This window comes from Arachis duranensis, chromosome 10 (genome assembly GCF_000817695.3).
Source record: "Arachis duranensis cultivar V14167 chromosome 10, aradu.V14167.gnm2.J7QH, whole genome shotgun sequence".
NCBI lineage: Eukaryota > Viridiplantae > Streptophyta > Magnoliopsida > Fabales > Fabaceae > Arachis > Arachis duranensis.
The window spans coordinates 84,725,342-84,739,475 of record NC_029781.3 but is presented as its reverse complement, the minus strand read 5'-3'; the positions used below and the strand labels follow the sequence as shown (position 1 = coordinate 84,739,475).

Sequence of the window (14,134 nt, the reverse complement as noted above, 5' to 3'; positions counted from 1 at the left end):
TCAAATAAACATATTATAAAAAAATTATTAATGTAAGAACTAATTAGTTTCTCAATATTAAAAAATGTCAGAATTAATATTTTTTTCGTTAGGGCCTCCTTCGAAGGAATCACGAGAGACCGACCTGGGTGTACACTAATAAAAAAAAAGGGTATGTTTATCGATATTTGATTATCGGGTAATTAACACACAGTGCCACTAATCAACCTTAAAACCAAGGCGCAAGCCCTAGCTTTTGTTTTGTTTGCGCCATAAAAATACCTACAAGATAGTTGAAAGCAGAAAACCGAAAATGGTGAAAGCAGCAAGTGAAAGTGCGAGCGGTGCAGTCCCTGAATCCGTCATTGATTCAGTGAACGACACTCTCTCAAACCTTCAAGAATTGAAGCAACACTTTCAGCAATTCATGCCTCTCTTCTCCGACCCTCAAGTCCTCTCTCAAATGCCCCCTCTCCACCGTGCTCACTCTTTCTTCCTCCTCAGCCAAATCACTTCTAATCTTCTCGCGTGTAATTCCAAACCCCTTCAAAAATGCACAAACTTTACCTTTTTATCATTCTGTAATTTTACTATGTCAATTTCTTTTATTCTGCTTAATTTTTTTTTTTTTTTTTAGTTAATATTATTGTTTTTGTTGTCTGCAGTGAATTTGAGGTGTAGCGGGGTTCACCCAGATGATCATCCTATTAAATCAGAGCTTGTAAGTTTCTGATAGTTTTGTGAAAGGGCTTGTGTGGTTTACATTTTTTTATACCAAAAGTTGAAATCTTTATGTTCCTGACGCACTTCTTTGTGAAGATTGTATCAGAGTATATGTTACAGCTTATAAAATGTAACCAAATGAACTCTAACTCTGTTGCATGCTTATTTCTTTCTTATTTGTTTGATTGAATTGCTTGACTTCTGAATTCTTAGGATAGAGTGAACTTATATCAAGACAAACTGGAACGTTTGCTAGATTTAATGCAAGGTATGTGTTGCTTTTTTTTTTAACAATGTGTTGAATGTGTGGTGGGTTTGAAGAGGCCTTTTAGTGAAAGAATTCCAGTTTGTATTAGCATTGTCCTATCCTTCAGTTATTTTTGTCCGAAATCCGATTGGAGTGCTTTCCATTTTGTGTGTGAAGCTCCACTTCGACCGTCTACCACCTTGAATTATCAGGCCGCTACGCGATTTATAGAACACTCTCTCCCCGACCTCACTCAAGGTGGGTAATGAATGAAGTATTTAATTTCTTTCTCAGATCATCTGTGTTGATCTTTTGTATGTAATGAGTTTGTTATTTCATGCAGAGCAGAGGCAAAATATGAGGAGCATAAGTAGAGGGGAGAGACATCAAGGGCGTGCTGGTCAAAAGAGGAAGTATCAGTCTTCTGAAAAACAATCTGTTCAAAATGCCACCAAGGAATTCTTGGAGAAAGCAGCCCTTGAGCTTTTTGGTAATAATCCTGACAGTATTAAGGGACCATTACGATTTGACATGTCAGATGACGACAGCCATGATGATGACGACAACGACAATGAACAAACTGTAGCCTGATTTTTCCTGAATTCTGGTATTGTTTTCATGTCCAAAAGTCTTTTTTGGTTGTAGCTACCATGTGAATCTAATAGATAATTTAGAGTGTTTAGAAGTTTTACTGTCAGCAAGCATTATAATTTATAATGAATGCTGAACACAATACATGTTGAAGATCTTTGTGAATTTTGCCTTTGTATCCACTAGATATATATATACACTGGCTAGGAAGCCGGAGTTGCATTTCGGTTTTAGTAGTACTAAACCATGATGAGGACTAAACCATTAACCCAGAAATATAAGTGGACAAAAATCAGCTGAGCAATTGTTAATATATTAAAACTTAAAGGGCTAAAAAGCAAAACAAAGTGTCCATTATGGAATCGCTCCCTTAATACTTAATTTTTTGGTGTTTTGTGCTAAATTAAAGCATTAAGCTTAATTGTTTTTAATTAATCTTATGAGGATTCCACGCACTTACAATTTTTAATTAACCTTTTTATTTTTTTTGTGAAATATGTCTTTTCCATCAAATTTAGGATTCGATGCAAACTGGTATTATTTGTATAGCTATCTTGGCGACACAGACTCACTGTTCATTACATGGTGGCATGTTGGTGGCCTGTGTGAAGTTATTTTTGTTGTTTGCAAGAGAGGAGCACTATGTCTGTGTATGCTTGTTATATCGTGTTCTAGGTTGGATTCTATACTTTTCAGTTTTCACTGTTTGTATATGCTTCAATTTTGGATGATAGTTTTTCTGCTTGATTTATTTTTGCTGATGCATCTTTATTTTAGTACACATTTTTGCATAACTGGGTTTCCACAAAACAATTTCAGAATTTTAGCTCCTTTTCAGTATCACAATTTGTTTGCAGCCATTGCTGGTTCCTGCTGTTTTTAAAACAAGTGAGAAAAAAAAAATCATTTTTAGAAGTTAATATAAAAAGCTTGTTCTGGTTTTTATGATACATGCAAGATTAGTCCGGAAAAATATCCCAAGTTAGTCTATAAGGTACCGTTTGTTTTGAGGTACTGAGACAGAGACTGAGAGACTGAGACTCAGTATCATGTTTGTTGGTTTAGAGACTGGTACTAAAATTCATGTCTCTGTCTCCAAAATTTCAGTATTTCAGTACTTCCAAAAAGTAGGGATACAGGGGACTAAAATTTTTAGAGATGGAGACTGAAACTTTAATAACATCTTATACCTAAAATACTCTTATTTCAATTACTTAATTTCAATTTTACCCTTTGTGCAAATTAAATTAGAGTTTCATTCTTGTTTTAATTTTTGTCTTCCATTTTGTACCAAACAGAATACTGAGATTTATTTTAATGTCTCTTAGTCTCTGTCTCTCAGTCTCAGTCTTTCCGTCTCAGTCTCTCCACCAAACGCTAAGAAATTTTTAGTAGAAACCCAGTTCTTAACAAATTTTAATCACCAAAATCCCTACATCAAAATTATTTTAAAAGTGAAAGGATGGTTTGAAACTTTTAAAACTTTAGAGACTGTTGTTCTTTATCAAATAAAGATATTTGTCTAATTTTTTTACCAAATTTTGACATTGAGTATTAATTTTGTCTATCAAAAATGAAATAGTTAAAATTTATTACTCGATTAGTCATTATGAATTTCTTGAAACAAAAAATCCCTAATTTCTATAAATTTGAATCAAATACTTAAATTTGAAAGAATATGCGCATCAGGTAAATTTCTTATAAAAAGAATCATATGATAAATTATAACAAAACTAGAAAGAATAAGAAATCACAGTAATCTCACTGTGACGCACACTCTCACAGAAACCTATTGACTTGTATAAAATGCAAAATTGGAGGGTAATTCATTCACATTCACATCAGAAAACAGCCCATACTCATAGCCACCACTCCCAGAGCCATCACAAGGCCACTCTTCAAAACCGTGGCATCACTACTCGGAGCAACAGCTGGACCTTCAAACTCTCCTGATGGTGCCGGAGAAGGCGCTGGAGAGAAACCAGCAGACCATCTTCCTCCCCTCGGAGACATAACGACGACAACGAGCTTCTGGCCTTTCTTGCAGTGACCCTTTGCCCCACTGATGAAGTAGAATGCGCCTGGACGGTCAAGCTCCACCTTAGTGATGCCATCATTGTACTCCTTCATTGGGTTTGAGGTGCTGCAGTTACCATAGTCTTCTTTGTCCACTTCCAAAACCGAGTCTTTTCTGCCATCGTATTTCCACACTGAAATGACAAAGTATGTCAGCGATTGAAGATTGAGATTATTATGAAACAAGAAAAAGAAAGAAAGAAAAGGTGATGTTATTATTTGTTACCAAGATGATCGCCAACTTGGAAACGAGATCTTTCAGCCCATTTGTTGAGAGAGTTGGCTTCAGAGGATGGAATCTTCCAAGCATCAATCTTGCCACCAACCAAGTGCTCCTTAGCTGAGGAGAATCCAAAGAGAAGAAACAAGGTGAAGATAGAAGCAGAGGAAACTATTGAACAACCAGCCATTGTATTATTTTGAGAATAACAAAGAAGAAAGAGGTGGTTTATGTTGTTCTTTCGGGCTTTGTTGTGTTGTGTATACTATATATATAACACTAACCAAGAGAAAGTAGCCGTTGAGGCAGAGACTGAGAAATGCCCAATGAGTGTGGGGGCCACTGTAACGGTACAAGCGCTCATGGAAATTGCACTCTCTGTAACACTTTTGACTTTGTTTCCCCATACGATGAAAAATGAAAGGAAAGAAAACGAGAAGAAAAATAAATACAAGGAAAAAAAATAGAAAGAAAAATAAATCATTTTATGTGTTGTTTGGATAAAAAAAAGCAGATAAAAAAATAGAGGAAATTTTTTTCGGTTTAGATGAAATGAAAAGTGAGAAGAGCAAAAATTATAATAGAAAAAAATTATATTAATACTTTTAGATTTTTATATTTTTTTGTTAATCAAAGGGTGAATTAGTAATTTTACTTTCATTTATACATTTTTTCTTTATTTTCATCAGAAGAATAAATTTTGGTAGGTCACACACTATTTTTTAAAGTAAAGTATCATTTTTGAACTCAACGTTTGGGGTATGTCTTGTTTGTGTTTATGGGAATCTCTTATTGAGATTAGAATACAGTGTCTGACACAGAATCAATGATTCATCATCAAAAGTTGAAATTAATGCCTGCGACATTTAATTCACTTTTTTAGGGATATAATTGAATCTGAAGATAAATAATGGGTACAATATTAAAACTGAATATATCAAAGTGAGACATAATTAAAAATTACAATATGATCTTTTAGTGTAGTTGACGACAAAAAACATTAAAATCACTTTTACAAACGTTAGGAATACAAATATGACGATTTAAATGTTAGGGACAAAAATAGAACTTACTCCAAACGTTAGAGATAAAAACGATATTTTACTTTTTTTTTTCTTCCATTCAATTTTCCTTTCTGGTCTAAACAACAAAAAACTCATATTTTCATCCATTTTTTTTCATATTTTCTTTGCTTTTATATTCCTTTAATCCAAATAATGTATAAATTAGTAGTCTATTGAAGCCTTGACAGTAAAATAAGTTTCTTTCTTTCTATTATTAATTATAAACAAATTTAATTATTTAATTTATCATCTTTTCTAAAAATAGCATCGATTTGTAAATTAGTATTAAAACACGCTATATATAACATTAGAATCATTTTTAAAAATATATAAAATAAAATATTAAAATTAGTAATCCGTAAAAATATAAAAAAGAATCATAACAATTACTGAAAAAATATAAAATAAAATATTAAAATTATTAACAAATCTTAACATAATTAATCAATAAATGTTAATTTATACATGATTGATCATGTTATATTTTTTTAAAAAATAGTTGAAAAGAGAAAGGTATCTAATCGAGCACTAGAATGGCCCACGTTAGTATACTTGGTGTTATAACGTAATCCATTGAAAAATTAGAATTATTGAGTTATTGATTATTGATAATTGATTCACTAAAATATAGGAAAGAATTATAATAATAATTATTAAAAAAATATAAAATTATTGACAAATTTTAATATAAATAATTATTAAATGTTAATTTATGTATGATTAATTATATAATACTTTTTTTAAAAAATAATTGAGAAAAAAAATGTATGCGAACTGGCACTAATCACGTTAGCATGTTTGGGATAAAAATGTAATTTATGGTAGAATAATACTAGTGTATATACTGTATATGAGAAATGTTTTTTTTTGGTATTATGTTTGAAATATGCTTTTGGAAAAAAAATTATAAGCATATTTAACTTATTTAACATATTTTTTATTTATGTGATTACATATATACTCCATGAATTGTTTTGCAAAATTTTCATAGAATATGAATCTTAACTTAGATCCACCCTATAACACATTAAGACAAATTTAAAAATAACTTCTTATATCAAATTTAAAAATATTTTTATAACTATTTCAATTCGATACTACTCATCAAGTTCTAGCACAATAAAAATATCGTATTACTAAAGTTATTATAGATTTTGAAATTTTCTTTTCTAGTTAGAAGTCCTATTATATCCGTAAAAAAATATTTTTAGAAAACGGTACTTCTTATCTTTTTGCAAAGAAGGGTAAGAATTCAAAGAAAATTAACAAAACTGAAGATAAAAAGATATTGGTATCGAATAAATTCTTTGTAATAAAATTTATTTTTATTTTAGACGATGAAAATAGCCGTTATGATATAAAAAAAAATGCTCGGTTTGAAAATGCCACAACAAAAAAGGGTGCAAAATTTTTCATCTGCGTAATGGATATAACCAAAAACAACACTCATGCATGAATTATCAAAATATATTTAAATCAACTAATTTAAATATAAATGGTATGACCCTTACTTATCAAGTGTGAGTTATCGCTTTTCTCTTGGAGTATTTTTTTTGTTCGGTACAAAGCAGAAAAGAATTTGATGAAATTGGAGAGTTTCGAGTACAAAATGATATTTTTCCTAAAGTAAATTCTATATTTATGGTTAGTTGATTTGAAACTTAATCTTATTTGACCGACGTCAACGTTGATCATATCATAAACTCTCACTTAAGATAGTTTTTTTTCCCTTAAATAGAGATATATATTGTGTACTATATAAGATACTCTTATAAAATAATATCAAAAGAAAGAATTAATTAATAATTGTGGAGTTTAAAGAACTAAGAACGAATTAATTGATGATAACTAAATATTATTATTGAATTAAAAACTCAACTAGATATGTGATTAGATTGTTTATGATGCAGAAAATTATAGAAAGTAAATCTGGCCTAATAAACAAGGTAACACAACGCAAAGAAGTGACAATTTTGTGTGGTTGATGAGTAGAAATCAATATGGACCAAAACTAAGTATCATGCCCAAGTCCATTCAAATCACTCACTCACAAATAGCCCAAAGTATGGTTGCTAGTCACTAACTAAATTGAAGAAAAGCAATTCACCTCTCAGTTCTCTCTCTTCTCTTTTCTCTACCCACGTGAATCACCTCCAAAAAGTAAAACAAGAAAAAGAAATTTTGTTTAGGGTTCAAATCAAAGATGAAAAAGTGGGTTACCAAAATCAAGTAAGAAAAAGAAAGTCAAATGAGCTAGGGCTATAAGCAAAGATTAAATCCGAAGGCTACATCTGAGAAATCTTTTTCTTTTTGTGCTTTATTGAAGATTGTTGAAGAAATCTTTCCTCTGCATGCACCGAATTGGTAAAATGAAGGTTATAGAACTCTGCTATAGATCAAGAGTCAAGAAAGAAACTTGGAGCCAAAACACAAATGAATGGCTCAGATTTTTGAAGAAATTTAAAGAAGGATGAAAAAGAAGATGGTTGGTATGGATGCATGTTTACTGAAATCACTCCCACAGTCCCATATCTCTTCTACACTGCCGCTGCTGTTGATTTTGGGAAAGAAGAAGTCAACTGTTCAAACCAAGTTTCAAACTTTGGAAGCTTTACTCCTCTATTAAAGGGATAAACGGCCAGAGATTGATTCGAGGAGTGAGCACACAGTTTGGGTTCTTATAGCTTACAAAGCTATCTCTTCTTCTCCTTGAATGAGTTTACATTAAATTTTTTGTTCTTCAATGATCATCTTTTTTTGTTTCTTTTTAATGGAAAAAGGCATTAAGTGACAAATTAGTAAAAACCATTGAGAGAAAAGACAAACAGAGTTATTAGATAAAAGCTAGAAAATAATATCAAAACTCTTTTGTATGTTTTTTTTGTTTTGTACATATGATCTTGAGGAGATTCCCTTGCTAAGTTGAAAGCACTTAGTAATTGCAAGTCTAGGGAGTGAACGTAGCCAAATCTAGTTTGGGTAAAATTCGGTTTGTCCTAGATAGGATTGGGTTGAATCCTAAAAAAATTAGTGTTTGTAATCTTTGAAAGATAGTGAAATATTCTACCATTGTTATGAGAGAGATTGGATGTAGGTCACATTGCACATGGTAGCTGAACCAGGATACATGGCTATGTGATTTTCTCTTCTCTACTCCCTTTTGGTTTTCTGTGATAAAAGATAAAACAAAAATGTCTCCTGCATTATCTATATTTCTGAAGTCACATCTATCATCAAACAATGAAGTTGCTCTGTTCCTGAACTCATCGTGAAGAGATAAAATAAAATTGTCTCCTAAACTTTTACTTGGCAGACTAAGCAACAACTAAACTCTTATTCTAGTCAGAAGCATAAGCAAAAAGGTTATCGAAAGGATGCCATAGATTCAACTCTATTTTCTAGGCCATTTACAAACCTTTAATTGTCGTTAGAACTTTGGTCTCAAGGAAATCAAGCTTCATAGCTTAGAGCAAAGATCCACAACGGCCAACAACTTGGGTTCGAATGTCGTGGCTTACACACTTACAGAAGGTCAATCCAACAATAGATCTCACTTTTTCAACAGAAAGAACTACAACTAATGGAAAGAAAGAATGCAGATATTTGTTTAATCAGTAGACTACAATATTTGGAATATCATTATGAATGGTCCACAAATTTCAACAAAAACAAGCGCAAAAGAAGTTGTGTCACCCAAAGAGAAAGCTGAATTGAATGATGAAGAGAAGAAAAAGGTGGAGCTGAACGCTAAAGTAATCAACACGATGCTTTATTCGATTAGTTTTGAGGAGTTCCAAAAGGTATCAAGATACAAAACAGCAAAAGAGATTTGGGATAAACTCTAAGTCACTCATGAAGGCACTAAACAAGTGAATGAAACAAAGATTGACATGCTGAGAAAAGAATATAAGATGTTTGCTATGAAAGAAAGAGAAACCATCGATGAAATATTCGATAGATTCTTGGTCATCATCAATAGCTTGGATGCTATGGGGATAACTCACACTGAACAAGAGCTAGTGAGAAAAATCTTAAGAAGTCTTACCAAAGAGTGGGAAGCAAAAGATACTAGTATAGCTGAGAGTGGTAACCTAAAATAAATGTCCTATGATGAACTGAGAGAAAAATACATTGCCTATAAAACCACACACATAAACTGTGACCTAAAAAGGAAAGGAACAGCCTTAAAATCTATTATTGAGTCATTGGAAGATGATTCCAATGATAGTTTATCAGATGGTGAAATTGTATTTTTTGCTAGGAGGCTAAGGAGGTTTATGAGAAGTAAAAGAAAAAGTAAGGGTTCAAGCTCAAATGAACTGAAGAAAGACCTTAGCAAAATAATTTGTCATCACTACAAGGAAGCTGATCATTTCAAGTATGACTGTCTCAAACTCAAGAAAGAAGACAAGAGGAGAAAGGACAAGGGGAAGATGCTAATGGCTTCGTGGGAGGATCTGAAAAATGACTCAGAAGAAGAAGAAGATTCTGAAGATGAAGCTCATATGTGTTTCATGACTGATCACGATGAAGTCGAAGAGGTAGAACATCCTCTCTTAACTAATGCTAAAATATGTCAAATGATTGATGATTTAATTGGACATATTAGAAATTGTTCAGATATATGTCATGAACTTGAAATTAAAATTGATTCCTTAAAAGCTGAAAATGCATACCTCAAAGAGAAATTGAATGAAGTTGAAAATGCTATTGATTTAATGGAAAAAAAAATAAAAGGCTTAAATATGAACTCGAAACTTTTAAAGGCAATCATTTAGTTATTTCTATGCTAGACAACATTAATGAAAATGAAAGGTTGCACAAAATAATTCAAGACTTAAATTAAGACATAGCTAAATTTGCCAAAAATTTTGGTAACTTGGACAAATTATTAGTTAGTCAAAGACTATTGTTTGAAAAGTCTAAATTGGAATATTTGGATAAATATGAAACTATTTTTGAGAAACCAGATTTGAAAAAGGAAGCCTCATCTTCCAAAGACAAGATTTCAAACCTCACATCACTTTGAAAATTCTGTAAAAAGCAATCAATGTTTAACTTGCAAGAAACATGGACATTCATCTCATCATTATTTCATTTTTGAAAGAAAAATTAGGAATAAAGTGTACAAGGTTGTTAGAGATTTCAATGCTCTTGGACAACCAAGATAGTTTAACACTAAGGGATTCAAATTGATTTGGATACCTTACCTCACCTAAAGTGTTGTGCAGATTTGCCTAGTATTCAAGAAGAAGAATGACATGTGGTACTTGGATAGTGGATGCTCAAGGCACATGATTAGAAAATTCACATTCTTCATCAAAATCAACAAGTATGATGGTGGTTTTGTGACTTTCGATGATGACGGCAAAGGGAAGATAATAGCTGTAGGTAAAATTGGTAAGAATTTTTCCACTTTTATTGATAATGTATTTTGGGTAGAAGGATTAAAGCACAACCTACTTAGCATTGGCTAACTATGTGATTTGGGTTATTGGGTTACTTTCAAGAAGTTGGAATGCTTGGTAGTTGATGAAAATTATGGTAATGTCTTGTTTATTGCAAAAAAATGTAACAATGTTTATGGTCTTACAATGGAGGAACTTAAAGAATAAAATGTAGCTTGCTTTACTTTCATGGAATCTAAAAAGTGGTTATGGTATAAGAGACTAGGACATGCTAGTATGTTTCAAATTTCTAAGCTTGTAAAAAAAGACTTAGTTAGAGGTCTTCCTAAAATTCAATTTGACAAAGATATCACTTGTGATGCTTGTCAAATGGATAAACAAACTAAAAATTCTTTTAAACCCAAGGAAGATGTTTCTACTAAAAGACCATTGAAATTGCTACATATTGATCTTTTTGGTCCTACTAGAACTAAAAGTCTAGGAGGTAAACACTGTGGCTTAGTTATGGTCGATGACTACACTAGATTCGATTGGGTCCTATTCTTAGCTCACAAGAATGATTCCTTTTCAGCCTTTACTGCATTATGCAAAAAGATTCAAAATAAAAAATATTTAAAAATTGCTTCTATTAGAAATGACCATGGAAAAGAGTTTGAAAACCAAGACTTTGAATCTTTTTGTGATAAATTTGGTATATCTCACAATTTTTCATATCCTTGAACACCTCAACGAAATGAGGTTGTTGAAAGGAGAAATAGAAGTCTTCAAGAGATGGCACGAGCCATGCTTTGTGAGATTGATGTACTAAAATTCTTATGGGTTGAAGTTGTGAACACAACTTGTTATATACTGAATCGAACCATCATTTGAAAGTTTTTAAAGGAAACTCCATATGAGTTATGGAAAGGAATTTGTCCTAATCTTAAGTATTTTCATATCTTTGGATGTAAATATTTTATTTTAAAAACAAAAGACAATCTTGAAAAATTTGATCCAAAATTTTATAAAAGTACTTTTGTAGGATACTCAACTACTAGGTAAGCGTATAGAGTATACCTCAATGAACATAGGACCATTGAAGAGACTATTCATGTTATCTTTTATAAATCTAACTCAATTTCAAGTATTATAGAAGATAATGATGCAGGAAATCACGGTGAACAGAATCAGAATGGAACTAAAAATCAAGAAAAATCAAAATCCTTGCAAGAAGTCCCTGATCCTGATTCTACAAATCAAAATGCAGGAGATAATTTTGTTTTGTCTCCTACCGTAGCAGAAAATTCTGAAACTCTCAACAATACTGAATCAGATCAGACCGGATATACTCTCACCACACCCAAATCCAAAGAATGGAAGTTCCTGGAGAACTATCCACAAGAATTTATAATTGGAGATCTATCACAAGGAGTCACCACAAGATCTTCAAATAGAAGAAAGGTGGAACAAAATATATCACCTGATCTTATTTTTTAGATATAAATATTACTAATATATCTCCTTCAAAAAAGATTTCTCTAAAATGCCCATGAATTGTTGCTCCTGGAGTCGTCAAATAGGTATTAGCTGATCTTATTAATATGGAATCTATTTTAACAATTAAAACTTGTCCCGATTTTAATTTTAGTTCTAGTCCATTTTTTGTTTGAGATAGACATATATTTTCACAAATAAATTATCCCAGGATTATTATTGTAATCATTTTTTTACAATATTTAGAATCATAATCATGATGGAGAAAATCCCAATTCAAATGGAATGTATTTAATTTTATATTACTGCATGGATCGGGCTAATAAATTATCTCAGTTTCGTCCATTAAAAAAAATTTTAATGCTTGACAAGTTTTTTTTAACTTGTCAAGTTTCAAATTTTTATTCATCTGTGAAGGAAGCCCTTGATGATCCATCATGGGTCAAAGCAATGAAAGAAGAGTTGGTCAAATTTGAGAAAAATGAAGTTTAGACATTGGTGCCAATCTCAAATGGAAAGATGGTGACATAAACCAAATGGATCTTTTAAAACAAGTTGGGTGAGGATGATGGCATTGCAAGAAACAAAGTAAGGCTAGTGGCTCAAGGGTATGATTAAGAAGAGGGCATTGACTTCAATGAATCTTTTGCTCCAGTTGCAAGAATGGAGGCAATAAGATTATTACTTGCTTATGCCGCTCACAAAAGGATATAAACTTTTTCAAATGGATGTCAAATGTGCATTTTTAAAGGGTATTATTGATAGAAAGGTATACGAGGCTCAACGTCTCGGTCTTGAAAACAAAGTCTTTCTAAACCATGTTTACAAACTCTTAAAAGCTCTTTATGGTTTGAGACAAGCTCCTAGAGCCTGGTATGAAAGACTTAGCTCTTTCTTATTAAAAAAGGTTTTCAAAGAGGTACTGATAAACCACTATTTTATGGTTTATCTTGTGCTAATTTGGGTGGTTTTATCAACTCTTTGATCACTTATTCATATGATTTGCAGGATTTTATAATTCCTTCCCAATTTTATTCTATGGTTGAAAATTTGCTTCCTAGACATCTAAATTATATATTTCTAACTCCCCTTTATACCATTCGATGCCGTGATCTGTGCGTTAAGTGTTTTTAGGCTTTATAGGGCAGGAATGGGTTAGAGGATGGAAAGGAAGCTTGCAAAAATGGAAGGAACGCAAGGAAATAAAGGAGCTGACCAGCGATGAGCGACGCGGGCGCGCACCTGGCGCGCACACGCACATTAGCGCATTCACACCTCGACGCGCACGCGCACCTGGTGTGTACGCGCAACAGGCAAGAGGACAATCGACGCGCACGCGCACCTGGCGTGCACACGTGATATGCGCGACGTACGGCAGTTGCAGAAAAATGCTGGGGACAATTTCGGGCCGAGTTTGGACCCAGTTTCTGGCCCAGAAACACAGATTAGAGCCAGGGGGCAACAGCGACTCAACACACATTCTCATTACGCATAGTTTTAGTTTTAGTTTTGAATCTTAGAGAGAATTCTACTACTTCCTCTAGGTTTTCTTCACATTCATAGTATTTTAGAGTGTTATTGCTTTTACTTTGGATATTGAGAAGAGTCATTACCTCCGTTGAAGCTTCATTATTCTAGTTTGTTTTTCTATTCCCTTACTCTTTTATTGCCCATTAACCCTGTTTGGATAAGTATGTTTATGATCTTGGGATTTATTAATGCAAAGAACCAATTTTACTTTTAATTAATTTTCAGTTATTGTTTATCATGTTTTCCTTCTATTCCCTTTTTAATTCTGTGAAGGTTATATTCATGTTAATGGAGTAGTTTCCTAATTTGATTGGGAGTTGATTAAAAGAAGAACCTTGAGTTGAAATACTCAAGTGTTAATTTTAATTGGGAGTTGTTGGCTGACTCTCTAGTCTCCGACTCTAATCCTTTCTTAGGAAAGGATTAGGACGCGAGCGATAGGGTTAGTTGGTTAGTTACTTGAATTTCCCTTATTATATAGGGGATGACCAAGTAGAACAACAACCTTTTATTATTACACTTGGGAAAATTCAACAAGGATAGAACTTCCAATTAATCTCCTTCCGATCAAGGCTTTTATTCGAATTATATACTTTCTCTCGTTAATTTCTGTTGCTTAAATTTACTATTATTTACTTTTCTGTTTCTCAAACTCAAAAATTTCTCGAAAAACTTCTGATTAATAAAATAGCACTCTTTTGTCAACTCGTTGGGAGACGACATGTGACTCATACTCCCAGTATTTTTACTCTAAAATTGTGACAACCTTTTTTAAATTGATAAGCGGATTTTAGTCGGTTAAGAACTGTACTTGCAACGCTGT

The 14,134-nt window shown here is 32.4% G+C and overlaps 2 protein-coding genes across 3 annotated transcripts; one reads left to right on the top strand and one right to left on the bottom strand.

Moving 5' to 3' along the window:
• The first annotated feature begins 188 nt into the window (after positions 1 to 188).
• On the top strand, positions 189 to 2,354 carry LOC107470606 (uncharacterized). 2 transcript variants are annotated; one of them, XM_016090009.3, is made up of 6 exons: positions 189 to 509; positions 645 to 700; positions 916 to 970; positions 1,127 to 1,207; positions 1,293 to 1,556; positions 2,059 to 2,354. In XM_016090009.3, exons 1-5 carry the CDS (start codon positions 293 to 295, stop codon positions 1,538 to 1,540), a joined length of 657 nt encoding a protein of 218 aa, XP_015945495.1. In that variant the 5' UTR covers positions 189 to 292; the 3' UTR covers positions 1,541 to 1,556; positions 2,059 to 2,354. The 2 variants fall into 2 exon arrangements, with proteins under 2 accessions (XP_015945495.1, XP_052111377.1); XM_052255417.1 differs by lacking the exon at positions 2,059 to 2,354 and having other exon boundaries at positions 1,293 to 1,765.
• Positions 2,355 to 3,207: 853 nt separating this feature from the next.
• LOC107470553 (early nodulin-like protein 1) lies at positions 3,208 to 4,075 on the bottom strand. The gene is made up of 2 exons (XM_016089950.3): positions 3,843 to 4,075; positions 3,208 to 3,750 (listed from the first exon to the last, which is right to left on the bottom strand). Exons 1-2 carry the CDS (start codon positions 4,024 to 4,026, stop codon positions 3,377 to 3,379), a joined length of 558 nt encoding a protein of 185 aa, XP_015945436.1. The 5' UTR covers positions 4,027 to 4,075; the 3' UTR covers positions 3,208 to 3,376.
• Between the last annotated feature and the right edge of the window lie 10,059 nt (positions 4,076 to 14,134).